This window comes from Cryptomeria japonica, chromosome 4 (assembly GCF_030272615.1).
Source record: "Cryptomeria japonica chromosome 4, Sugi_1.0, whole genome shotgun sequence".
NCBI classification, from domain to species: Eukaryota; Viridiplantae; Streptophyta; class Pinopsida; order Cupressales; family Cupressaceae; genus Cryptomeria; species Cryptomeria japonica.
In genome coordinates this window covers 738,574,377-738,602,326 of record NC_081408.1, presented here as the reverse complement: position 1 = coordinate 738,602,326, position 27,950 = coordinate 738,574,377, and the positions used below count along the sequence as shown (strand labels likewise).

Sequence of the window (27,950 nt, the reverse complement as noted above, 5' to 3'; positions counted from 1 at the left end):
TATCTATATACATCTGACACTCATGAGTGATGTCAAGGCTAGGAGCCATTCCTTGGCCTACTAGTGATGAGATCAACATCACATATTCAGATGGGTTAGATCAGAACATAGCAACAAATTATAGAGATGATTCAGGTGCACACCGACGATACATCACATGGTGGGGGAGAACATACCTTGGAGCCAATTTGCTAATAGACTTCCCTGGAGGGAACCCCGGACCATGGAGATAGTCAAACAATGGAGAGCACTCAGATGTACCTTAAGGAGGATTCAGATTATCAGGGTGACGACATAGAGGAGCAGGAGATGGGTGGAGATGGAGGCGATCTTGATACCGAAGAGGGAGATCGGGATGGATATGATGAGGAGGACAAGGAGGAGGACAATGAGGAGGATTGGGAGGAGGATGAGAAGGATGAGGATGAGGATGAGGAGGACAAGTTAGGTACAGTTCATCACTCCAGGGAGGATACCAGAGCCCTAGATCCACCAAGTCCCACTATAGGCAGAGAGGGATCCCATAAGGTATCCTGATCCTAGTCCCCACCAGCCCACACCTACTCTACAAAGACAGTATGAGCGTGGAGAGCCTATCAGGTCCCAGTCTTTGGTAGTTGTTATCCATGATACCTACTAGCAAGAGGGAGATCCAAGTAAGGTGCCCTGATGTTGATTAACTTATGTACCTTACCTATTTTAGATTTGATGATATAGAATGTTACTGATGAAAATAATTCTCTCTATCTTGCAGCTACTCTCCAGGAGTGGTGTTCTCTAATTGAGAATGTAATGACGGACCTTATTGTGACTGCACATGTTTGTAGTTCCTCATAGATAGCGCACAGATCCCATAGGATTGTAGGATGACACGAGGACCTTTTCTCCCCTATTTGGGAGGAGGTGGAGGTCCTACGAGAGAGACTACGACAGATAGAGCGTGACCTAGTAGCGTCACAGACAGAGGCAACCACCTTCTGAGGGATCATGATGGAGAGGGATCACAAGAGTTCTTTGGGGATTCACTCATGGTTCATATCATGATACACAACTATGGGGTCATTACCACAGCCAAATCAGGAGGGGGCATCTATCCACCATCCTCTAGCTACTAGTCCTAGGGATAGGAGATGATTTTGATGTATTGATGTATATATGATGACACTCATGATAATGTTATTTTTAATGCTTAAACAATGTATACATTTCTTAGATTAGAAGTAACATATTGATCTGAATTATGGATTCGAATGACAACACCAGAGTGAGAACCTGTGGTATTGTGGGTTTGTTTACACGAACAAGATAAACACAGAATTGAAGCAAGCCAAAAAGTAATCCATTCAATTCAAAAATCCAACATAAAATAGTTCATGAGATTCCAAGGGTTACCAAAACCCCTTGAGAATCGAAACTCAACTGTCATATTTGTTTATTACATAATAAAATCCAAAACTATAAAATTTTCAAAAAACCATATGAAATTTTGTCCTAACTTTAACTAGACATAACTTTCTACTCAGGACTCAAAATTGCAAGCCATTTAACTCGTTGGAAAGGTCTCCAAGAGTTGAAGACAAATTCCTAAATGTATGTTACTATTTGAGAGTTCTCACCATGGTGTCCACAATCTGATCACATTGGAATGGAGAAGTTGCATCTGGATTTAATTCTATAGTGGAGATTGTTTCTACCACATCTGCAACATCTAATAGTGGGTGAAAATATGGATTCAAGAGTTCCACATTGAAGACTGGATGAAGACCCAAAAATGAGGATAAATTGAGCTCAAAAGCATTATCACCAACTTTCTTGGTGATTGTGTATGGCTCATAATGTAGAGGACGAAGCTTCCTATTGGCACCCTGCAATCATTCCTTCTGAATATGCAACCACACCTTGTCCCCGACTTGAAAATTATGAGTAAGATGCTCATCATGTCTGTCCTTGTATTTTTTATTGGTATGCTCCAAGATTTCATGAACTTGTTGTTGAAAATGATGAATTCTATCAATGAACTATGTTGCCTTATCTTCCTCCTTACCAATATCTGGAACTAGATCAAGTTGAATAAGTGGTATGGAAACATCTATGGGTGTAATTGGTTGATAACCAAGACAAACCTCAAATGGGTTGTGACTAGTCAAACTGTGAATTGCCCTATTGTAGCTATGCTAAACATATGGAAGACTTTCATCCTATGTGCAGGGATGTTTTGAGTGATACATGCATAGGATGTGAATGATCATCTAATTCACTACCTCTATTTGGTCATCTGTTTGAGGATGAAAAGCAGTAGACTTTGTTAATTTTGTGTCCATCTTCTCCCATAATGTAGACCTAAACTTACTAAGAAATCTGATGTCCCTATCTAAAATAATGGTATTTGGCAGACCAAAATGAACCCACATGTGTTCAAAGAAAAGATTTGCAGTGTCCTCTGTAGAAATCATCTTTTTACAAGCCACTATTACTGCCATTTTTGAGAACCTATCTACCACAACATACACACAATCATGGCCTCTTTTGGTTGCAGGAAGACCAGACATAAATTTCATAAAAACCGAATACCAAGGTTTTTCAGGAACAGGAAGTGGTGAATATAGTCCAAGTTTACGATTGGCATGCTTAGCAATAGCACATGCGGTACAAGCTTGAATATATGAAATGACATCATTTCTTAACTTTGGTCAATAAAAATACCTCTGAAGTATAGCAGTAGTCTTACCTATGCCAAAATGACCAGCAACCTTACTATAGTGAGCTTCCCATATCATCTTTTTGTGTTTTGCATTAGGCATACAGATTTGGCCAAGGTGACAAAGCATTCCATCCTGCAAATAGAAGTCATTCACTTGGTTTCCCTTCACCAATTGATTATAAACATTTGTAAACTTAACATCATTCTCGTACAAGAAAGCTTGGGCTTTAGTTTGATGACCACATGAGTCCAATACCATACTTATAGTTGCAATCAGAGGCTTTCTCAAATAGTTTGTTACTTTATTAGTGCTTCCCTTCTTGTCGCGAATATTGATATAAAATTGTTGAAGATAGGCTGACCATCGTTGATGTCAATTATTCTGCAACTTCCCTTATGTTTGCAAAAATTCAAGAGGTTTGTGGTCTGTGTGGATGACAGTCTCCTTACCCAAAATATAATATTTTCACTACTTATAGGCTTGAACTATAGCATACAATTCCTGTCGTAAATGGCATATCGACGCACTATATCAAAAAAAGTCTGACTATGATATGCAACTGGGTGACTATGTTGTATGAGGACTTCTCCTAGGGTATTTTTGATGCATCAGTTTGTATTTCAAATGACTATTGCAGGTTAGGAAGAGATAAAATTGGTGCAGAACATAACCTTTGTATTAACTCTTTGAATGCTTCTTATTGAGCACCTGTCGATTTGAAATTTTCTTGTGTTCCTCCCCTGCAATGTCTGATTTAAAGGCCAAGACAAATGGGAAAACCCCAACAGAAATTTGCAATAAAAGTTTGCCAACCTAAGGAAACTTCATAACTCTGTGAGATTTGTAGGAGATGGCCAGTCCTTAATTACTTGTATCTTCTCAAGATCAACATGGACACCCTCACTGTCAATAGCATACCCTACGTATCTAATACTCTACATACCAAAGGAGCACTTTTCTTTGTTTGCATAAGGCCCATGATCTTGTAAAGTTGAGAGAATTCTTTCCACATGTTGCAAATGTTCCTCCCAAGTTTTGCTAAAGATGAGTATGTCATCCAGATATACCACCACAAATGAATTAGTGAACAGTCTGAGTACATCATTCATCATTCTCATGAATGTTGCTTGGGCATTTGTTAGACCGAAAGGTATCACTAGCCATTCAAACAATCCCTCTTTAGATTTGAAGGTTGTCTTCCACACATCAGCTAAATCAATTGGTATTTGATGGTATCCTAATTTTAAATCAATTTTTGTGAGGAATCAAGCCCCTCTAAGCTGGTCCAAAAGGTCATCTATCCGAGGAAGTGGATACCTATTTTTTAGTGAAATTTTTTTCAAGGCCCTAAAGTCAATACTATTGGCATTTTGATGATGTTTTGATTGTCATTGATGGACACACACTTTCTTGATGTATGAGTTATGCTCAACTGGTAATTGTTCCAACCGATAGTATGTATTATAGTCTTTAGGCTATCGGTGTTTTGTAGAAGATGTTTACCGATCACAAATTGACTAAAGACCTCAAGCAGTATGGAGAACCCAAGTGCTATGAAGACCTCAAGCGATTTGAGGATCTCAAGCGATACAAAGGAACAAAGCGGTAGTTAACATTTTCTAGTCTTCATTTTTTACAACCAGTAATCGGTATATTATATGAACCAGTATTACTCTGTGATGAGTTACCATCCACCGACACTTTGGTGGTGATTTTGTGTCATGTTACCAAATGTGTCTAGATGCACTGAACCTAGGAACTTGTAGTTTAATCCTATTGGACTGACATGAAATTAGTTTCCTTTATAAGGACATCATGTCTAGGGTTTGCATATGTGAGAGATGTATGATGTATGAGAAGGTTATGTGCGATCTTTGCAGAGAAGATTAGGTCTATGTGAAGAGTTAGAGTGTGGAGATATTGAAGACTGAAGTAATGCTAAAATGCATTAACAATGAGCTATCAAGGATCTAACCAAGCATATTGTGCTAGTATATAGATCACTCACTTGTTGATTACTCACATCTTCGACAAGTCTGAAACCCTTAACCGGGTAGGCCTAGCAAAGCCTTTGTAAATCCTCTAACAAGGTGGTTCACAACTGTGGATCTGAAATCCTTTCACAAGGTAGTCTTTAATAGGACTTATCTCCTAACAGAGATCTAGATTCCTAACAGGATCTGTTTTGGTATAGAATATTGTATGACCTTAACCGGTCTGGTTTATATTTTGCAAATAGTTACTTGTGAGTTTTTGCTCACTGTGGTTTTTCCCATTTGGGTTTCCATGTCAAATATCTTGTGTTATGGTGATTGTGCTCTTGTGGGTGAATGCTTTATTTGCTATTTGGTTTGGATTTATCTTAACTGGTTTATTAGTGAATCTGTTATACTGGTTATCTGCTAAACTATTTAAGAGTTTAAGTACAATATTTTTTGGTATACTAATTCACCCCCCTCTCTTAGTATTCATCAAATACAAATTCTCCAAGTTCCATATTTTTTCTTTGCCAGAACAATGGGATTGCCACAGGGTGATGCACTTGGATGAATATATCCCTTCTCAATCAATTCTTGTATTTACCTATTAATTTCATTATTTTCTTATACTAATCTACGATAGACTGGTTCATTAGGCAATGGTGTTCTCGGTATCAAATCAATAGTGTGTCTCACTTGGCAGTGTGTAGGTACCCTAGTTGGTAACTTAAAAAAATTCTCATATTTTATCAAAATCTGATCCATTGATCTTTTTTGCAGTGTTGTGGTGTTTGTGATGGCATGGGAATTATATATATATTTTCTTTCTTCTCCAAAATGAACCATCAATAATATGAATCTTCCCGTTTGGGAAACCAACCTCTTACATTTCTTAGTACTAATCAAAGAAGTAGAGTATGCAAGTCTTACCTCTGGTATTCAATATATCTTCTTACCTAATTTTATTGTCACATTGTGAGGTCTGGACTCATAAACACCATGGCACTGGTACATATATGGTTGTCCCAACAGAACATCACAAACATGTAGAGGAGCTACATCACAGATTACCTCGTCTTTGAAAGGCTTTATAGAGTATGAAAGGTGACACTGTTGGTGCACTTGAATATCTCTCCCTTGACTTACCTATCCCATTGAATAGGGTTGCGGGTATGTTGTTGTTTTCATATTCAATCTCTTCACAATCTTTGTTGATATTAGGTTCTTTTGACTTCCACTATCAACAATAAAGTGCAGGGCTTTTCCTTTGACCGACATCTATGAGTGGAACAATCTTTTCTCATCCTCCTGGGGCAATATCTTTTTAGTAGCTATTGTTTCATATCAATTAGCCTCAATGACCTGTTCATAACTTTCTTCTGTGCAAGATTCTTCCACCTTAGGTTATGCCTTATCCTCATGCGTCTCTATCATTAAAAAATATATGGTTCTACAATCTTTTGTGCTATGAGAGGGACTTTTATGCAATTCACACCACATACCGTTCTCTTGTGCCTTATTCATACCTCATGCCTTTTTCAATGGTGAATTGGGAGAAGATTCCTTGGAGGTTTGTTTCCATGTAGTTTTGCCACCTTCACCCTTCTATTTGTTGTTTGCGAAGTTATCCCTCCTTCCTTTCTATTTGAATTTCTCCTCAATTTTTGTAGCAAATTTATATGCACTAGGTAAAGTCTCTATGTTTAGGAATTCCATTTTGGTTTGGATATACCTGTGGAGCCCACTTTGATATATCAAAACTCAATGCTGATAACTTAAAGATGAACGGTGAGTACCAAACCGGTACTAAAAGGGGGGGGGGGGGGTGAATCAGTATAGGCAAAGAAAAACTTTCCTTCAACCGGTTAGTCAACAAACACTGTGCATTGACAGACAAACAGTAATACCAGTCCTCAATAGAGTACAACCGACAAAACCCAGAATAGTTGGGAAGAGCATAAACTGGTTAACACTTATCTTCTCATACAATCCTAGTACTACACTTCCATTTCACCCTTATGAATTAACAGGAAGTAAGTCATCAGAAATACAATAGCTAGTTCAGCATGATTTACTTATCAGACACAGACCACTTAAACCATTACATGAAAAACATCACACATAACATAGATTTTTCACGTGGAAACCCAACTGAGAAAAACCACTGTGGGGATGAATACCCACAAGCTATTTTAAACTCTTTAGAAGTTCGCTCTATTAGGAGCCTAGTCCAGTTAAAGACTTCTTACAACAGGTTCTGTTAGGAACCGATCCTGCTAGGGATCACCCGGTTAAGGGATGGCTAAGATACCTGGTTAAGGGTTAAACCCTGTTAAAGGTTACCTTGTTAGAGGATTTAAAGAACTCAATGAATTTGAGTCACCCTATTAAAGGATTTTCAATAAGCTTGTTAGAGCTACCCTGTTAAGAGATTTTTCCAATTGTTGAGGTGATTAAAGATCAACAGGTTTTACAATGATCTAAGAACAACACTCAATGCTAATGCAGATCCGCTTTAGCTCCTCTTCACCTTCTGCACTTACACTTTGAAGATATCACTACTTTTCTCTGGTCTGGCAAGAATCATATATCACTTCTCATGGATACACACATATAACTTTTGCCAACAACTTCAGAAAGAAACACAACAATGACCTTATAGGAAAGATAGGTCGGTAGCATAAGCCCTAAACCCTAAACCTGTTAGGTTAAACAATTCAAACAACTCAATCCTGACCATTGAGCATATTGCATTAAACACAATAGTCTTGATCCGATCCCAAGATGTTCACCATCATTCATTTTCCACCGCTTCCATGGTGGTTGATAATCCATCACGTGTTTTCTCTGTTTACAGACTTCGCACATTCCCAAGGTAGAAGGAAACAATCTCCTTCATGCAAGATCCTTCATGTGCACAAGGTTGATGTGGCAACTCTATCTGTTCTTTATTACAATGCTAATTCTTCACACAAAGTCACCGGTTGAGTCACATAGGCTTGGAGCTCACCAACCGGAAACCCTGAGACTACCAACCGGTAGTCATACAAAGGTTCCATGTACCAGTTCCCATCAACATGTCGGTTTACCTTGAATAGACACACTACTTTACTTTGGCACATATACTGGTTTGTCATGTTATACCAGTTCTCACATATACTGGTTCTCTCTTCTTCATCATATTGATATCAAATATACCGGTTCTCTCTTCCTCATCATATTGACATCAATGACAACATACAATGTCAATATCATGATCTCATGTTGGTTCACATAATGCCAACAATCTCCCCCTTTGGCATTGATGGTAATATACAAAGATATCTCGCCGCTTCACATCATCTCCCCAAATTCTGCAGATATCTTCTCCACTTCACTTCTTCTCCCCCTTTGACAACAATGCCAAAGTGGAGGCACAAGATTTCCTATTCCATTATGTTGCTCCCCCTGAGGAGTAGCATCCTTCAACACATCAATCCTGAAGAGAAATTTGACTATGTAATACTTAACTGATGTGGAGCCTATACCTTTAGTTTACCTCCTGAAGAGGCAACCCCTAACTCACCTCTCAAGTACATAAATGTAGCCTTTAGGAGAGGTTTGGTGAATATGTCTGCTAACTACTCCTTGCTGGAAACATGTTCTAGTAAAATCTCTTTGTTCTAAACCTTTTCCCTCAAGAAATGATACTTAAGCTCAAAGTTCTTGGTTCTAGAATGTAAAACCGGATTCTTGGAGATGTTAATTGCACTAGTATTGTCACAAAATATACTTACCAGTTCAGATACAAGAACTTTGAAGCCATTTAATACATGCTTCATCCAAATTGTCTGAGTGCAATTAATGAAAGCTACAACATACTTTGCTTCTGTTGTAGACTGAGAGATACAACTCTGCTTCTTACTCATTCATGAGACTAGTCTACCACCGAGAAAGATTGCACCACCGGTTGTGCTCTTCCGATCATCCACATTACTTGCCCAATCAGCATCTGTGAATACTTTCAAGTTGAAATCTTTTCTATATGGATACCACAATCCATAATCAATAGTTCCTTTTAGATACCTAAGAATTCGCTTGACTACAACCAAGTGGGATTCTCTTGGACTATTCTGGAACCTTGCAGTGATGCCAACTACATGTGCAATATCTGGTCTACTATGCACTACATAATGCAGCTTACCAATCATTGATCAGTATTCCTTCTCATCAACCAATGTTGAATCATTCTCTTTGGATAGTTTACAACTGGTCACCATCGGTGTACCAACCGGCTTGCTATCTTCCATGCCAAAGGTCTTCAACACCTCTTTGACATACTTGGACTGAGTGATAAAGATTCCATCTTTCATCTGCTAAATCTGTAGTCCAATGAAGAACTTAATCTCCCCTATGAGTGACATCTCAAACTCTTTCTTCATTTCATCTGCAAACTCATGACTTATCTTATCATCTCCACCAAAGATAATGTCATCAAAAAATACCTCGCAGATCAAGATCTGGTCTCCTTCAGATTTCAAGTAGATATTACTATCTTCGCTTGTTCTCTCAAATCCAATTTTTAGTAAATGGGAGTGCAGGTGTTCATACCATGCTCTAGGTGCCTTCTTTAGACCATATAAGACTTTACGTAGCCTACACACCATGTCATTATCTTCATATAGGGAAAACCCATCTAGTTGCTCTATATACACCTCCTCTTCAAGTACTCCATTTAGAAATGCAGATTTTACATCCATTTGATATACTTTGAATCCTTTAAAGGTTGCATATGCAAGAAGCATACGAACTCCTTCCAATCTGGCTACTGGAGCAAAGGTTTCTCCATAGTCTTCTCCTTCTTCTTGAGCATATCCTTTACATACTAATCTAGCTTTGTTCCTTACCACCGTGCCATCCTCATTCAACTTGTTTCTAAAAACTCATTTGGTTCCAATGACATTTTTATGCTCTGGTTTGGGTACCAAAGACCATGTGCCATTCTTCTCTATTTGATCAAGTTCCTCCTCCATTGCCTTGATCCAGTCTTCATCTTTATGTGACTCTTTGAATGATTTAGGCTCAAATTCAGAGATCATACAGGAGTTCTCTCTGACCTTTCTTCTTATAAGGATTCCTGCATCCTTATCTCCTATGTTCTACTTAGGATCATGATTCAGTTTGACATATCGAGGAATGCTCTTGACTGATTCCTCCTGCTTTTCTTCTTCATTCTCATCTTCATCAACATTAGCGTCTACCGATGAAGGACCACTATTACTAGTACTTGGCTGATTAGTAACTGGTTCCTAAAAGGTTACTACCGGTTCATCTCTTACTTTTATACTGTTGGTTTCCTCAGATTTTCTAGAGTTTTCATCAACTCTAACATTGATGCTTTCAACAATTCTCTGAGTCCTATTGTTGAAACATTTGAGAGCTTTGCTCTTGGTGGAATATCCTAGGAGTATTCCTTCATCACATTTAGCATCAAACTTACTCTAATGTTCACTTCTCTTGATATAACATTTGCTACCAAACATTTTAAAGTAGCTTACTACTGGAGTCTTACCGGTCCAATACTCATAAGGAGTCTTGTCTTTTCCTTTCTTGATGAGTACCTGGTTCATTATGTATACTGCAGTGCTCACCGCTTCTCTCCAAAAGGTGTGAGAAACTTTTCCTTGGATCATCATAGTTCTAGCTGCTTCAACCACGGTCTAGTTGTTTCTCTCTGCTAAGCCATTCTATTGTGGAGTCTAGGGGGAAGACAGTTGCCTCTTGATGCCATTTTCTTCACAATACTTGTTGAATTCACCGAAAGTGAACTCTCCTCCTTGATTAGTTCTAAGGCATTTGATTCTTCTACCACTTTCCTTTTCTACCAGTGCTCTGAAATCTTTGAACTTTCCAAAAGCTTCAGAATTATCCTTCAAGAATGTGACCCACATCATTCTTGAGCAATCATCAGTCAGAATCATGAAATACCTATCTCCCTGCACACTTTTAGTTTTCATAGGGCCACACAAATCAGTATGCACAAGATCAGGTAAATTGTCAGCAGTGAAGGATTTACCTTTGAAAGTTGAGGAAGACATTTTCCCAAGTTGACACTCCCTGCACAAAGGAAATTTCTGTTTGCTCAGCACCGGCAATCCTCTGACTGCCTTGGTCTTGTTGGCCTTTACAATGTTGTCAAAGTTTACATGGCAGAGTCTCCTATGCCATATCCAACTATCATCAAATTTAGCCATAAGACATGTACTTACATTTACATCCAGCTGGAATAAGTTACCTTTGGTCTGCATACCGGTTTCTATCAATTCACCATTCTTTCCTTTGATTTTGCACACTCCTTTTTTGAATTCTAGAATGAGTCCACTATCATTCAGCTGGGCAATGCTCAACAGATTATGTCTGAGACCTTCCACCCAATACACATTGTCAGCACTGCTCTTTCCATTCAGAGAGATAGACCCTCTTCCTTTAACCATACATGGTGCATCATTACCAAAACGAACCACACCACCATCATATTCTTCTAAAGATAGAAACTTGCTCCGATCACCAGTCATATGGTGAGAATAGCCATTGTCAATAATCCAATTATTGGAATTATCAAAGTAGGAGACAAGAGCCTTCTCATCTGACACATCTTCCTTTATAGCAACAAACACAATGTCTTCATTCTCTTCATCTTCTGATTCCTCATCTGTGACATCTTCATCAATTGCAACAAAATAGTTTCTCCGGTTTCCTCCTTTGAATTTCTTGAACCTCTCCGATTTATCCTTGTTGTCACCATTAGGACAATTTATAGCAATATGCCCTATCCGATTACAAGAAAAGCATTTCAAAGGGAGCTTACCTCTGTATTTACCAGTTCCTTTTGGAAGTTTCCTAGCAAGAAGAGCTTCAAATTCCATTAGGATCTCCTCATCATCCATTTCTCTGCTCTGTCTTGGTTCACCACTGGTGCATGCTTCCTTTCCTTTTCTTGATGATACAACAAAGGCTTTAAAAGTTGAATCAGTCTTTTGAACACTGCCATCAAAACTATTTAGCTCATAGGCTGTCAACTTTGCAATGATGGAGTCAAGAGATACCTTGGTCTTGTCTATTGATCTCAACTCCTAAATAGTAGCAACCCTTATTGCATAGACTAGTAACAAGGATCTCAAAACTTTGCTTACCACAGTGGAATCTTCCATTTTACCACCTGCACTCTTGATATCCCCAACAACAGTTTTGATTCTTATTCTATACTGTTGAATGGTCTCACCTTCAACCATTCACATGTCTTCAAATTTCCCTATGAGACTTTCTTCCTTAGCTTGTTTTACGTGCTCATCACCACCATAGATACTCTCAAGAGTGTACCATACTTCTTTGGGGTTGTCCTTATCGTGGACATCAATAAACTCAATGTTAGATAAGTTGTTGATTAGGGCTTCCATGACTTTCCCATTCTCCTATATTTCTCTCTTTTGATCATCGGTGAGAGTACCGGTAGGAATAACAAAGGTATTCTCAACATAGCTCCATTATTGAGCACCCATGCTTCTAATGTAAATCTTCATTCTGTCCTTCCATATTTTGAAATTATCTCTATTGAACTTTGGACCTTCCCTCTTCATCATTACAATAGGATCTTTTCCTCAAGTGGTTAAGCTTACAGCACAAAGGACCTCGAGGTAGCTCTGATACCAATTGATAACTTAAAGATGAACGGTGAGTACCAAACTGGTACTGAGAGGGGGGGGTGAATCAGTACACGCAAAGAAAAACTTTCCTTTAACCAGTTAGTCAACAGACACTGTGCATTGATAGACAAGCAGTAATACCAATCCTCAATAGAGTACAACCGGCAAAACCCAGAATAACTGGGAAGAGCATAAACCGGTTAACACTTGTCTTCTCATACAATCCTAGTACTACACTTCCATTTCACCCTTATGAATTAATAGGAAGTAAGTCATCAGAAATACAATAGCTAGTTCAGCATGATTTACTTATGAGACACAGACCACTTAAACCATTACATGAAAAACATCACAAATAACACATAGATTTTTCACGTGGAAACCCAACTAGGAAAAACCACGGTGGGGATGAATACCCACAAGTTGTTTTGAACTCTTTAGAAGTTCGCTATGTTAGGAGCCTAGTCTGGTTAAAGACTTCTTACAACAGGTTTTGTTAGGAACTGATCCTGCTAGGGATCACCTGGTTAAGGGATGGCTAAGATACCCGGTTAAGGGTTAAACCCTGTTAAAGGTTACCTTGTTAGAGGATTTAAAGAACTCAATTAATTTGAGTCACCCTATTAAAGGATTTTCAATAAGCTTGTTAGAGCTACCCTGTTAAGAGATTTTTCCAACTGTTGAGGTGATTAAAGATCAACGGGTTTTACAATGATTAGAGAACAACACTCAATGCTAATGCAGATCCACTTTAGCTCCTCTTCACCTTCTACCCTTACACTCTACAGATATCACTACTCTTCTCTGGTCTAGCAAGAATCATGTATCACTTCTCATGGATACACACATACAACTTTTGCCAACAACTTCAGAAAGAAACACAACAACGACCTTATAGGAAAGATAGGTTGGTAGCATAAGCCCTAAACCCTAAACCTGTTAGGTTAAGAAATTCAAACGATTCAATCCTGACCATTGAGCATATTGCATTAAACACAACAGTCTTGATCCGATCCCAAGATGTTCACCATCATTCGTTTTCCACTGCTTCCATGAAGGCTGATAACCCATCATGCGTTTTCTCTGTTTACAGACTTCGCACATTCCTGAGGTAGAAGGAAACAATCTCCTTCATGCAAGATCCTTCACGTGCACAAGACTGATGTGGCAACTCTGTCTGTTCTTTATTACAATGCTAACTCTTCACACAAAGTCACCGGTTTATACCGGTTCTAAAGGACAGGCCAAAGTTTCAAGGGCTGAAAATGCCCCGAAGGCCTTCAAAATACCCAATTACTAACATGTACAAAAAACTAGAAAAAATATGAAAATATTTTTTTGATATTTCAAATTTGTTTCTGATCACATATTGATTAATGAGTATATATATCTGATTTAATTTCCATGTGATTGATTTCTCAATGCTTCATCATTAAATTGATACATGTGTGATTTAATTAAATAACTAAGCATTTAATCAAATACTACTTTGATGATGTAAAAGAAGAATGCATTAAGCGTGAGAACTATATAACTAATGTGATTTAATGAACTCTAATTAAACAACAATATGATATAATTCTACTTAACACATAAGATATTGTATAACATGATAACACATATGAAATGTAAATCTATTACAATTTACATAAAAAAGAATCCAAGACAAACAATATAGTAATGAAACATGCTTATCAAGAATGAAGTAATGTAGACTAAACAATACAACATCATTTAATCTTATATACTTTAATGAAGATATGTTAATATATTACCCAATTTTGAAGAAAAAGACATAAAGAGAGAGAGAGCGAGAGAGAAATAGAACTAGGCATAGTATCTACGAAGGTGCATAGCATTTACGGGTTCCTTGAGAGGTGTACCTTCCACATCTACTATCCTGTAAGAACCTGATCCATAGACCTCCATAACGATGTATGGTCCGAGCCAATTAGGACTTAACTTTCCTTTCTCCTCAGGTAAGGCATTCATGTTGCACTGATTCTCATAAAGGACTAAATCCCCTACCAAGAAGGAACGTTGAATAACCTTATCATTGTAGCTTCATTGCAAAGTTTAATGATATTCTTGAATATGCTCGAGGGCATTTATATGACGTTCATCGAGTATCTCAAGTTGTTGAAGACTTTGTTCTCTATAGGAATCATCATCCACTATACCCCTAAGATAAACTCTCAAAGAAGGGATTTCTAACTCCAAAGGCAAAATGGCATCAACACCATAGACAAGACTATAAGGAGTACAACATGTAGCAACATGTACACTCATGTGATAGGCCCACAGAGCATAGGTTAATTGACTATGTCATTCCTTACCATGCTTGTTTACCGTCTTTCAAAGAATTTGTTCAATTATCCTATTAGAAGACTCAGCTTGACCATTTCATTGGGGATAATAAGGCATAGAAAAATTATGTTGAATATGATATTTCTCGAGAAACTTCTTCGCATCCTTATTTTTGAATGACCTTCCATTATCTGAAAGAAAGCAGGAAGGTATCCCAAATCGAGAAATGATGTTTTCCAAAATGAATTGACAAATTACTTCAACGGTAGTGGATCAAAGAGGAATGACTCCCCCCCACTTCGTAAAGTATATTAGATTCAATGACAATCCTAAAGACATTGAGAGGGGGGGGAATCAGTGTCTAACCAGTTGAATGAATATTTAAACTTATTTATAACTTTGCAACCCAAAATAATGTACTAGTAAACAAGAATTAATGTAGTAAACACAAATAACAGAGGCAACATAGAAACACACCATAACACAAGATATTTAACGACGAAACCTAGTGTGGGAAAAACCTCAGTGGTATTTGTGACCTGCAATATTTACTCACTGGCCAATGAATAAATACTACTTACAATAGGGGCCTACACATGCAGGGAGGCCAACAGCCTAGAGCTCACTGCTCAATGAAGAGTCTCACTAACTACAAAATGGATAATTAAATCCAATACAATGTAATACTCAAAACAACATCTCTAATTCCAGGTTCAGTACTGGTTTAAGCTCAAATAGATACCTTAACAAAAAACCTCAGCTGCCACTAAACAACTATCTTCTACCATACATCTCATTCCTTACAAAATGATCTATAAGATCTCATACATATATGAGTCTTTTACAATATACCAAGTCGGCTTACAAAAGATAATTATATTACAATAAATAAAAGTTCATCTCATGTCAGCCTGAGTGTTGGTATACTTCATTTTCGATGTAAACTGGATGCCAGTGAAAGTGCTTGTCGGTGCCGATGTCTGTCAGTGCATATAGAAACCTATTGTTGGTTAGTTGTCAGTTGGTTTCCATAAATGACAATATTAACTATTCTCATTAGAGTGTAGAATTCCAACAATCTCCCCCTTTTGCATTGATGGTAACACTCATAAGAAAAATCAAAATTATTATCCCCCAAAACTGAAATCCAAAAAGATGTGCTCTCCCTAAGAAAGTGATCTCCTCTGTACATGCATTTTTCTCTCTACTACTCCTTATTTTTCTCTATACTACTACTCCCCCTTTGACATCAATGACAAAGGATGTCATAAATAATCAAAAGAGTACAAAAATGCTACCTCAAGGTCTGTAACTGGTTGGTTACTATCTGAAAAATGTCAACCAAAACTAGATTCAAACTCTACATAAACTTGTTGTTGTTAGTTAGAGTTTCCTCAGTCTGTTGGATCATACCAGTGAGATAGTGCATTTGTTGCTCCGGTGATCATTCTCCAGTAATTATTGCCTTATTCATTTCAGTTGTCTGATTAATTAGACTATCTAACCTCAGACCAAGTTTATTCTTTAGCTCCTGGGCTTTGGACCTTATTATTGCCTTTTCTTTCTCAAGTTTTTCCAACTTCTCCCCAAAAACTATCATTTCTTGCTCAAAAACTGAGATAAGTTCAGATGTTTCTTGCTCAAAAACTATCATATTATCTATAATGTCATCAATTTATTTTTGTGTTAGCTGGTATTATGGGTGTGTTGCATTGGTTTTGTCATTGATGTCAACACTTATCAACACTTATCCTTCTGGAGATCCTTGGTTATGTTCACCGACAAGTTCAGTGACTTATGCACAGTCACCGATATTTGGTTCACCGACAGGTTATATTGTTCATTGGCACTGAGGATGACTTGTTACCATCTGGAGATCACTTGGTTATGTTGAAGACATGGTTTGGACACTTGGTTTTAGTATTTTGGTTATTGGTCTAATCGAGTTGACATATTTGTTTTTACCGACAAATTGGTCCAGGTTATGGACCGACATGCATTATATATTCCAAATTGAGCCATTATATCAATTGGATATTATTGTAATTGTATTGAGCCAACACGATGCATCGCATCTTGGCTTATTTGTAATTGATTTTATTGTAATATTCTTTATTAGCCAACCTACACATTTGGTCTTAGGTTTTGGTATATATGTATGATCTCAATTATGAGATGTATGATGTGGTATCAAGGTTATGGTATTGTAACATTGTATGTGCGAATATAAAAGGTCTTATGAGTAGACCATAGAGAAGGTGATTATCAGAGCTTAACCGGTACTGAATCTAGCATTGGAGATGCTACTTTTAGCAGTACATTATTATTGGATTTAATCATCCAATTGTATTCAGTGTGACTCTTATTTTGTGATTGAGCAGTGAGCTCTAGGCGGTTAGCCTTTTTGCATGTGCAGACCCCATTTGTACACACATACTATTTGCAGTAATATCATCTGATTGTGGGTAAGGTTTCCCACCGTTGTTTTTCCCCTTATAGAGTTTCAACATACAAGTCTCTATGTTATGTGTTGTGGATGTTATTTCTCTTTCCGTTTCATGCATTAAGTTTTACTGGTATTGATATTTATTGTTAATCTGTTAACTAACATCAAGTTTGGTTTACTGATATTATGTATCAAGTTTGATTAAGTTTTGGGTTGAAATTAATAGACAAATGATTCACCCCCCGCCCCCCCGCCACTCTTAGTTGCCTCCAGGTCTTAACAATTGGTATCAGAGCTTAGTCCTCTTTTTGCAGAAGTTTAACAACTTGAGGAGATTCTATGGTAACTAACTTTTTCAAGAAAGACAGTCTGAAACTTGATGGAACTAACTATGGTATATCAAAGATCAGAATGGAGACACATTTGAATTGCATTGGAAAAGACACATGGGATGTTGCAAATAATGGCTATATTGGTCCTACACCAAATCAACCTAATCCACCAACATTGGGTAAGGATCAAGAGAATGATTGCAAAGCAAGAGAAGCACTCTTGAGCACCTTATCAGATCAGCAAATCATGGGATTATCAGATCGGTCTACTACTAAAGCTATTTGGGATAAATTGGAGACATTGAATGAAAGATATATCACTATCAAAATTGTAAAACTGGAACGCTTCTAGGTCAAGTATGAAAAATTGAAAATGGAAGAAGAGGAAAGATTTTTTGCTTTTATGGAAAGGGTTAATGAAATTGTTTTGGGAATAAAATGTTGTGGAGGTTCCTTAAGTGAAGATGAAATTGTTTCTAAATTTTTGAGAGAATTTCCACCAGCATACAAAATGAAAGTAACTATTATTAATGAGTTGAGAACAATGCCTAATACATCAGTATCTAGAGATACCTTGGTTGGAAAACTTTCAGCATTTGAGCTTGAGGAATTTGGTCCTGTTTCTATAGTTAAAATATATTTAGCCTTCAAAGCATCATAACTTGCATCATCATCATTATCATCTAATAAATATGATTTGAAAGCACTTTATGCAAGAGAACTTGAATATATCAGGAGGGAAAATGAAGAACTGGAAGAACTTGAAGCACTATTTGCAAGGAAAATGCCTAAAGGTCCTATTGGTAGTAAGTATGAAGGTAAAGCATCATTTAAATGTTTTAACTACAATAAAGTTGGTCATATGGCATCTAGATGTCCTGATAGATATGTAAGATTGAGAGAAGAAGCTAAAAGATCATACAAACCAAACCCTAAATATCAAAGATACATATTTAAGAAGAATAGAGACAAATCATGTTACTATGCTGATGAAGGAGTTACTGATGATTCTGATGAAGAACCAATAGACAATGAATGGGCTTTTGTTGCAATAACAGAAGATCAACCGACACCTACTGTTTCACCGATAGAGCAGGCCCTAGAAGCTAAAAGTGAAGAAAAGGATGAATGGATTATAGATTCCAAATGTTCACATCATATGACTGGTGATAAAAGTAAATTCTTATCTTTTCAGGAATACAATGGAGGTCTAGTAAGATTTGGAGATGACAAATCTTGTTTGATCCAAGGAAAAGGCATTATATCTTTTGATGGTAAGCACAATATTGACAATGTTTATTATGTTGAAGTTTTGAAGCATAATCTTTTGAGTGTTGGTCAATTAGTTGAAAAAGGATTTCAGTTACAATTCAAGAATGGTAAATGCAAAATCATGAATAGAACTAGTTTGGAGATTACAACCGGTAATCAAACTAGAGGTAATATCTTTCATTTGAATAACAATGAAAAGACATGCTTGATTGCACATGTTGATGAAAATTGGTTATGGCATAAAAGACTCTGTCATGTGAATTTTGATTGCATTGTAAAGATTAGTTCATCTAAGGTAGTAAGGGAATTACCTAAGATTGTAAAACCTCTTAATCCGGTATGTAAGAAATGTCAAATGGGAAAGCAAGTTAGAACAACTTTTAAGAATATTTCTGAGAAAACCAATGATGTTCTTGATTTAACTCATACTGACTTGTGAGGTTTGGCAAGAACAAGAAGTCTACAGGGAAATAGATACTTTATGCTAATCATTGATGATTATTCTAGAATGTGTTGGGTTACTTTTCTTAGGGAGAAATTAGAAGCTTTTGGGAAATGCAAATTATTCAAGGCACTTGTAGAGAATGAAACCGGTAAGAAAATCAAATGTTTAAGATCAGATCAAGGAGGTGAATTTACATCTCAGGAGTTCAATACATTTTGTGAAGTGAATGGAATTAGAAGACAACTATCAACACCCCAGACACCTCAGCAAAATGGAGTTGTGGAAAGGAAGAACAAAACTATTCTAGATGCAGCTAGAAGCATGATATTATAAGAAAATCTACCTCATGTGTATTGGAGAGAAGCAGTGAATACAATGGTTTACACTTTCAACAGAGTTCACATCAAAGGTGAAACCGGTAAGACACCCTATGAATTATGGTTTGGTAATATTCCTACTCTTAAATACTTCAGAATATTTGGAAGCAAATGTTACATTAGGAGAGATGAGTATATTGGTAAATTTGATCCTAGAAGTGATGAAGGTATATTTCTTGGTTATTCATATAAGGGCAAAGCATATAGATGTTTTAATAAAAGATTGCAGAAAATCATTGAGAGTGCAAATATGAAGATAGATGAACACTTTAGAGGAAATTCAAGGTCTATGGATTCTGAACTGGCAGTTGAGATGATCACAAATGAACCTATAAAGAGTACACCGGTACATAATGTTAATCCAGTTACACCGGCACCATCAGAGAATTTTGCAGTGACTGAAGAACAGCAGCAAGTGAACACACCCAGGTATGTAAGACTCAATCACTCTGAAATTTAGATAATTGGAAATAAGTATCAAGGAGTTATGACAAGAGGAAGACTGGAAAATGAAGAGGCATGTTTAATTTCTCAAATTGAACCAACATCTTTTATTCAAGCATGTGAAGATAAACATTGGATTAAAGCTATGGAAGATGAATTAGAACAAATTGAAAAGAATAAGACATGGACATTGGTTCCCCAACCTAAAGATAAAAATGTAATTGGAACTAAATTGGTATTCAGAAATAAACTTAATGAAGATGGTAAGGTAATCAGAAAAAAAGCAAGATTAATGTGTAAAAGATATTCACAAAAAGAGGGAATTGATTACAATGAAACCTTTGCACTGGTAGCTAGAATTGAGGCAATCAAATTATTTCTTGCATTTGCAGCACACAAGTATAAAGTATATCAAATGGATGTAAAATGTGCATTTCTAAATGGTGATCTTGAAGAGGAAGTTTACATTGAATAGCCTGATGAATTCTCATTGACAAATGATAAAGATATGGTCTGCAGATTAAGGAAAGCTTTATATAGATTGAAGCAAGCTCCTAGAGCTTGGTATGCTAGATTGGACAAATATCTTTTGAAGCTTGGTTACACTAAAGGTATTGTTGACAGCATCTTATATTTCAAAGTGACTAATGAAGACATCTTGGTTATTGAAGTTTTTGTTGATATCATTTTTGGAGGAGAAGATGGATTGTGTAAAGACTTTTCTAATAAGATGCAGGAAGAATTTGAAATGTCTATGATTGGGGAGATAAAATTATTTTTAGGATTGAAAATTTCACAGACTGATAAAGGTATATTCATATGTCAAACAAAGTACTTGAAGGAACTGCTAAAGAAATTTGGTATGGAAAACTCTAAACCAGTAAGTACTCCTATGACTACAACTAATAAATTATCATTAAAGGATGATTCAGGTCCTATCAATCCGACAAGATACAAATCTATGATTGGAGGTTTACTATATTTGATACAAACAAGACCTGATATAATGAATGTAGTGTGTATTGTTTCAAGATTTTAAAGTAATCCTAGAGAAAATCATAAATCGGCAGTGAAAAGGATTTTCTGGTATCTACAATGCACAAAAAATTTTGGTTTATGGTATCCTAAAGATGAAAATTTTGATTTATGTGCATACACCGATGCTAATTGGGTAGGACATGTAAATGACAAAAAGAGCACCACCGACAGGGCATTCTTTCTTAGTAGCAGATTGATTTCATGGTTGAGCAAGAAATGAAGTTGTACATCATTATCAACATCAGAATCAGAATATGTTTTAGCAACAACTAATTGTACTCAGGTATTATGGATTAAGCAAATGTTGAAGGATGTAAAGGTAAAATGCAAAGAACCTATAATCATTTATTGTGATAATTCAACAACAATTGATATATCTAAGAATATGGTATTTCACTCTAAAACTAAACATGTTTCTAGCAAATATAAGTTTTTGAAAGAGAATGTTGAAACAAAAGAAGTGAGATTGGTTTATGTGAATACTAAAGAGCAAATTGCAGATATCTTTACTAAGCCTTTTGTTTGGTGTGGAGCCTCATCAGTCTCCAAGTGGGAGATTGTTGAAATATAGCGACTGATCAGCAAAGTACTGTAGACTCACCACGTATCCTCGCTGGGATCCAGGGCTAGGCCAGGCCTCGGGCAGGGGTTCGGGGGCGGCAGCCCCCGAGGAAATTTTTTTTGCCATTTTTTATGAAAACTGACATTGTAATAAAACCCTAAAAAAGGGCGACTTTGTTTGTTGCCCTAAAAACGCATGTTATAAGTGGCTGGGATGCTTAAGGCATTGTAAGGTTGATGTACTGTTTTTGCTGGATAATAAGAAAGATTGGACGGCTGTGTATGGTGGACGTAACCCATTCTGGGTGAACCACGTTAAATCTCTGTGTTATCTGTGTCCTATTTTATTTCTTTATCTTTTGTATTTATATCTACATATAATTGTTAGTTCATATTTGCTTCAGATCTGCTTGAAACCCTAACAATTGGTATCAGAGCGAGGTTTTCTGTAAATTGACAGGACTTTCAGATTTGAGTGGGAGCAATGGAGGATTCCAAATTCAAGGTCAAAAAGTTTAACGGCCAAAATTATTAGTTATGGAAAATGCAGATGGAGGATTACCTGTATCAAAAGGATTTGTGGTGGCCATTGGAAGGAAAGGCAAAGAAACCGACCACAATATCAGATGAAGAGTGGGACATTTTAGATAGAAAGGCACTGGGATCCATTCGATTGTGCCTTGCGTCGTCTGTAGCATTCAATATAATAGAAGCAAAAATGACTGTAGATTTGATGGCAATATTGGCTAAGTTGTATGAGAAACCCTCGGCTTCGAATAAGGTATTTCTTATGAAGCGTTTGTTTAATTTGAAAATGAGTGAGGGAGGATCTGTAGCGGAGCACTTAAATGAATTTAATACAATTACCAGTCAATTGTCTTCAGTAAAAATTACCTTTGCAGAAGAGGTTAGGGCTCTCTTGATTTTATGTTCTTTGCCAGAAAGCTGGAATAGCTTGGTTATGGCTTTAAGTAACTCTGTCTCTGGTAAAAATACTTTGGTATTTGATGATATTGTTGGTGTTATCCTAAGCGAGGAAATGCGAAGGAAAAGCACAAGTGAGACTCCAACATCATCGGGTAGTGTTTTGAATGTGGAGAACAGAGGAAGATCAAAGGAAAGAGGAAAAGGCCCTGGGAATGAGAAGTCATGAGGGAAGTCAAAGAAAGGACGCTCTCAATCTAGAGGAAAGAAAGATTGCTGGTACTGCAGAAAGCCTGGTCATCTAAAGAAAGACTGTTGGTCTCGGAAAAACAAAGAAGGAGACAAAAATGAAAATGACAGTAAGGAAGCTAATATTGCAAGTAATACTTTACAAGATGCTTTAATCTTATGTTTGGATAATGTTAATGATTCCTGGGTAATAGATTCTGGGGCTTCATTTCATGCTACACCCCATAGAAAATATTTTCTAGATTATGTTCAAGGTGATTTTGGACAGGTATATTTGGGTGATGAAGAGCCCTGTCAAATTATTGGAAAAGGAAAGATAAAGATCAAGTTGTAGAATGGTAATGACTGGTTTCTGCAGGAGGTAAGACATGTTCCTAATTTAAGAAGAAATTTAATTTCTACAGGGCAACTAGGTAGTGAAGGTTGCATAGTTACCTTCTCAGACAGTATGTGGAAGGTCACGAAAGGATCATTAGTAGTAGCTAAAGGTGTGAAGGTAGGCACATTATATCTATGTACTGGCAACACTTACTCTACCTTAGCTGCTACAGATAAAGTTACTGTAGGGACAACAACAATAAATGTTGTAAGAACAGATTCGATAATGTGGCACCACAGGCTTGGGCACATGAGTGAGAAAGGGATGAAAATCCTTCATTCCCAAAATCTATTGCCAGGACTAAAGAAGATTGATTTAGAGTTCTGTGAAAACTGTGTTTATGGTAAACAGAAAAGAGTCAGATTTCTCAAGGTTGGGAAAGAGAAGAAGAGTGAGAAGTTAGAGCTTGTACATTCAGATGTATGGGGACCTGCTCAGGTATCATCTCTTGGTGGCTCTTGTTATTATGTTATTTTTATTGATGACTCAACCAGAAAAACATGGGTATATTTCCTAAAACAAAAATCAGATGTTTTTGAAACTTTTAAGAAATGGAAAGTTTTGGTTGAGAATGAGACAGGAAAAAAGTTGAAGTGTCTCAGATCGGATAATGGAGGTGAGTATTGCAGCAAAGCATTTGAAGATTATTGTTCCTTAAATGGGATTCGAAAGCAGAAGATAGTTCCAAGAACTCCACAGGAAAATGGTGTGTCAGAGAGAATGAATAGGACCATCATGGAAGGTGCGAGGAGCATGAGATTGCATGCTAGATTGCCCTTACATTTTTGGGCAGATGCTCTACATACTGTTGTCTATTTGATAAATAGAGGACCTTCAACCCCTTTGGATGGTGGTATTCCAGAGGAGGCATGGACTGGTAAAAAGGTAAATTATTCTTTTCTAAAAACTTTTGGTTACGAAGCTTTTGTCCATGTTGATAAAGAAAACAAAACCAAGCTTGATGCTAAATCTCAGAAATGTACCTTCATTGGATATGGGATAGATGAATATGGCTATCGATTATGGGATTTTAAAAATAAGAAAATAATTAGAAGTAGAGATGTTATATTCAATGAGAAGGTTATGTATAAAGAACGAATGCAAGAAAAGAAGCATGAACAGGACAAACAAGAATATGTGGTGTTGGATGAGATTCCTGAAAATGAAATGCCATAGGTACCTGATGCTCAGCAACAACAGATTGTCCCACAAACTCCTGCAAGTGTTAGACGTTCTATGAGGACAAGTAGACCCCCTGAAAGATTTTCTCCTTCTTTGTATTCTATTTTATTAACGGATTCTGGTGAACCAGAAGAATATGAAGAAGCAATGCAAGTGGATGCTAAACAACAGTGGCAACTAGGCATGAAAGGGGAGATGGACTCCTTGATGAAAAATAAGACTTGGGACTTAGTCCCTTTACCTGTAGAAAAAAGAGCCTTGCCTAACAAATGGGTTTATCGGCTGAAGGAGGAGGAAGGAGGTCAGAAAAGATATAAGGCTAGACTTGTGGTAAAAGGTTTTGCACAGAAAAAGGGTATAGATTATGATGAAATATTTTCTCCAGTTGTAAAAATGACTCAATTAGAACTATACTTAGTCTTGTGGCTGCAGATGATTTACATCTTGAACAATTAGATGTCAAAACAGCTTTTCTCCATGGAGATTTGGAGGAGGAAATTTACATGTTGCAACCATAGGGATATGAGGTCAAAGGTAAGGAGAACTTGGTGTGCAGGTTGAAGAAAAGTCTGTATGGCCTAAAGCAAGCACCCCAACAATGGTATTTAAAATTTGATAGTTTCATGGCTGAACACGGTTATCATAGATGTCATTCTGATCATTGTGTATATTTTAAGAGATTTGATAATGGCAGTTATATTATCCTGTTGCTTTATGTTGATGACATGCTTGTTGCTGGGTCTAACATGCAACATATAAATGATCTTAAATAGAAATTAGCCAGGTCATTTGCTATGAAGGATTTGGGTGCATCTAAGCAAATTCTCGGTATGAGGATTACACAGGACAGGAAAAATAGAACCTTGAATTTGTCCCAAAGTGAGTATATAAAGAAGGTGTTGAAAAGATTTAACATGCAAGATGCAAAAGCAGTTAGTACACCTTTGGCTAGTCATTTCAAATTGACTAAGGAGATATGCCCTAAGGCACGGGAAGAGGTTAATAAAATGTCTAACATCTCGTATTCATCAGCTATTGGCAGTCTGATGTATGCAATGGTATGGACAAGGCCAGATATTGCACATGCAGTGGGAGTTATGAGCAGGTTTATGAGTAATCTGGGTATGGAACATTGGAATGCTATGAAATGGATTCTTCAGTATTTGAAAGGAACTACTACAAAGGCATTATGTTTCAAAGGATCTAATGCTTCTTTAAGTGGATTTGTTGACTCTGGTCTGACGGGTGATATTGATTCACGGAGGAGTACTACAGGGTATGTTTTTACTATAGGGGGAACTGCAGTCAGTTGGATTTCTAGGCTGTAAAAGTGATAACCCAAGACACCTGCAAATCTATCTATGAGATAGCCGATCTCAATCAATGAAACACCTCAGGGCTTGGACAACATAACATAGGATCCTAATGATCCTCCTGCACTTCAGGTTCTGCTAGACCTAGGGGGGGACACCCTTTTGATGCATTGAATACAACAATCACAAACATAAGACTGCATCAACAATGAGCAGACAAATCATTTCACAAGCTCAACATATTAGGAAACATTACAGATTGGCTAGATCTATACAAACAATAGGATGAAACAGAGCTTTGAAAGAATGGAACACAAACACCCCTAAACATGAAGGGAAAATAGATTTATCTTTTAAATGTATATCTGAAAACATCCCCAAACTTGCAAGACCAGTGCCTTGTTCATTGGGCAACAGAGTCACAGACATAACTACAAATATGAATCATAGATGCAAGCTTATTTTCCTTAAACAGGATATTCATGCATCAATACCTTATATTAATGCACTATTTGATTCATTCACAATTTTATCAGATCTGGAAATATATTTCATCATTTATGACTGACTATAGAATTTAAAACCTTCCTTGAAGGATACCTACAACAGTCACACAATCTCCTTGAGATGACAAATTTCATCCTCCTTGAGGATTGACTTCATAATAATGAAAAAACATATCACAGAGACAATATCATGGGAAATTTACTCATGCCTGACACAAGTAAGACCTGCAACTAGAAAACAATCTGTCATACTGCAATGTAGCCTCTATACCCTGAATAGATCCATAGAACTTTACAAGTTTGGGTCAAGAATTTCAGAAAATGGAAGCCATGAAAACTGGAGCACTTCCTCACAGAATTCTGGAACCCTTACAACTGAGAAGAATGGGGAATAAAAAGAGGAGGGAAGAAAAACAAATTCACAACTGAAAATTGCCAAGTGTCTCTCCTCTCTAACTGAATTTTGTTCCCATGGAAACTGCTTCTAACATATCCCACATTTGTCCAAATTAACTTCATAATCGGATTCCTCGCTCCGAGAGCTTTCCGAAAATATATAACACTTTATACCTTGGCCAAAAATTGAATACTGGGCGAATTAATTCCCCAATGTGCTCAAACATTTAAATTTTTCATTTATTAATATAGTCTAAACTATATAATAAACAATTTTAAAATTTAAAATTTTTCATCTCCAAATGTGCTCTGACGTCTTGCCACGTGGCGGGGTCTGATTGGCTGATGGGGTCTACTGGGCGCCACCTGGGATGACACCTCATCATCACCACGTCATCTGCTTCGTCACTGCCACTTGGCTGCCACGTCATCGCCACTGGACTGCCACCTCATCGGGACCCGCCTGCTGGACTGCTAACTGTACCCGCCACCTACGTGCCACGTGGACGGCTCTCGTTCACTCTCGCTATTTCGCGGGGTTTAAACTTCGTGCATCTTCCTTCGCGAAATAGCGCGAGCCGTTGATCTCTCTCGAACATGCTCGCTCGTTAACCCGTCCTTCGTCTGCAAAATTTCACCTCTTTGCCTCAGGAAGCGTGCCTGCGTGGGGTCTGCTTTGTCTTCATCCAGTCAATTCTTCCTTTGCCTTGAGAAGCATGCTCACACATGGGCCCGCCTTGGGCGCCCATGGGCACCTTGTGTCAAAAGCCTTTAAGGCTTAGACATTATATTGCTGTGCGCTTTTGCATATAAACATTAAAAAAGAACACTTCCCAGTGCATGTGGGATAGAACGTTTTGCCTGTAACTGCATTTTGAGGGTTTTTTGCAGTGCTTCAATGGCGATTGGTTGCATTTTCTTTTTAAAAAATTATTGGCTGCCAATAACCGTGTACAAGGAAAATGCATTATGCATTGCAAATCTGTCAATGGATTTACCTGGAGTCTCAAAACTCTCCAAACATCACGCTAAAATCCCTTTCAGTGACCACTCCATACATTACGCAGGAGATTGAACACCAAACACCCAATACATTTGTAGAATTCTTATTAACCTTCACAATGCCACGCAGGAGGACTTGGATGAATTGTTGCCTTTTCTTTGGATCATGCTTTCAATGCCTAACAAACCCATCCACTGCCAGGGAACTTCATACACCACGCTGCATCTGCAACTAGGTTGCACTAGTTTGCATTTGTTAAAAAAAACTCCAACGCAGCCTCCTTGGAATTTGTTGTTGTTGACTTCCAAAATCTCCACGCCTTCTTCAAATGCCATTTTCACATTGACATGCTCTATACCTTCCAACACACCACGCACGGGGAGGTCTTTGGCTGGGAAAAATGTCTCTGCAGC

At 37.3% G+C, this 27,950-nt stretch overlaps 1 protein-coding gene across 1 annotated transcript; it reads left to right on the top strand.

The window, feature by feature from the left end:
• Positions 1-240: 240 nt before the first annotated feature.
• On the top strand, positions 241-27,566 carry LOC131027481 (protein BFR2-like). Its single transcript, XM_057957566.1, has 3 exons — positions 241-528; positions 718-819; positions 27,426-27,566. Exons 1-3 carry the CDS (start codon positions 241-243, stop codon positions 27,564-27,566), a joined length of 531 nt encoding a protein of 176 aa, XP_057813549.1.
• The last annotated feature ends 384 nt before the right edge of the window (positions 27,567-27,950 follow it).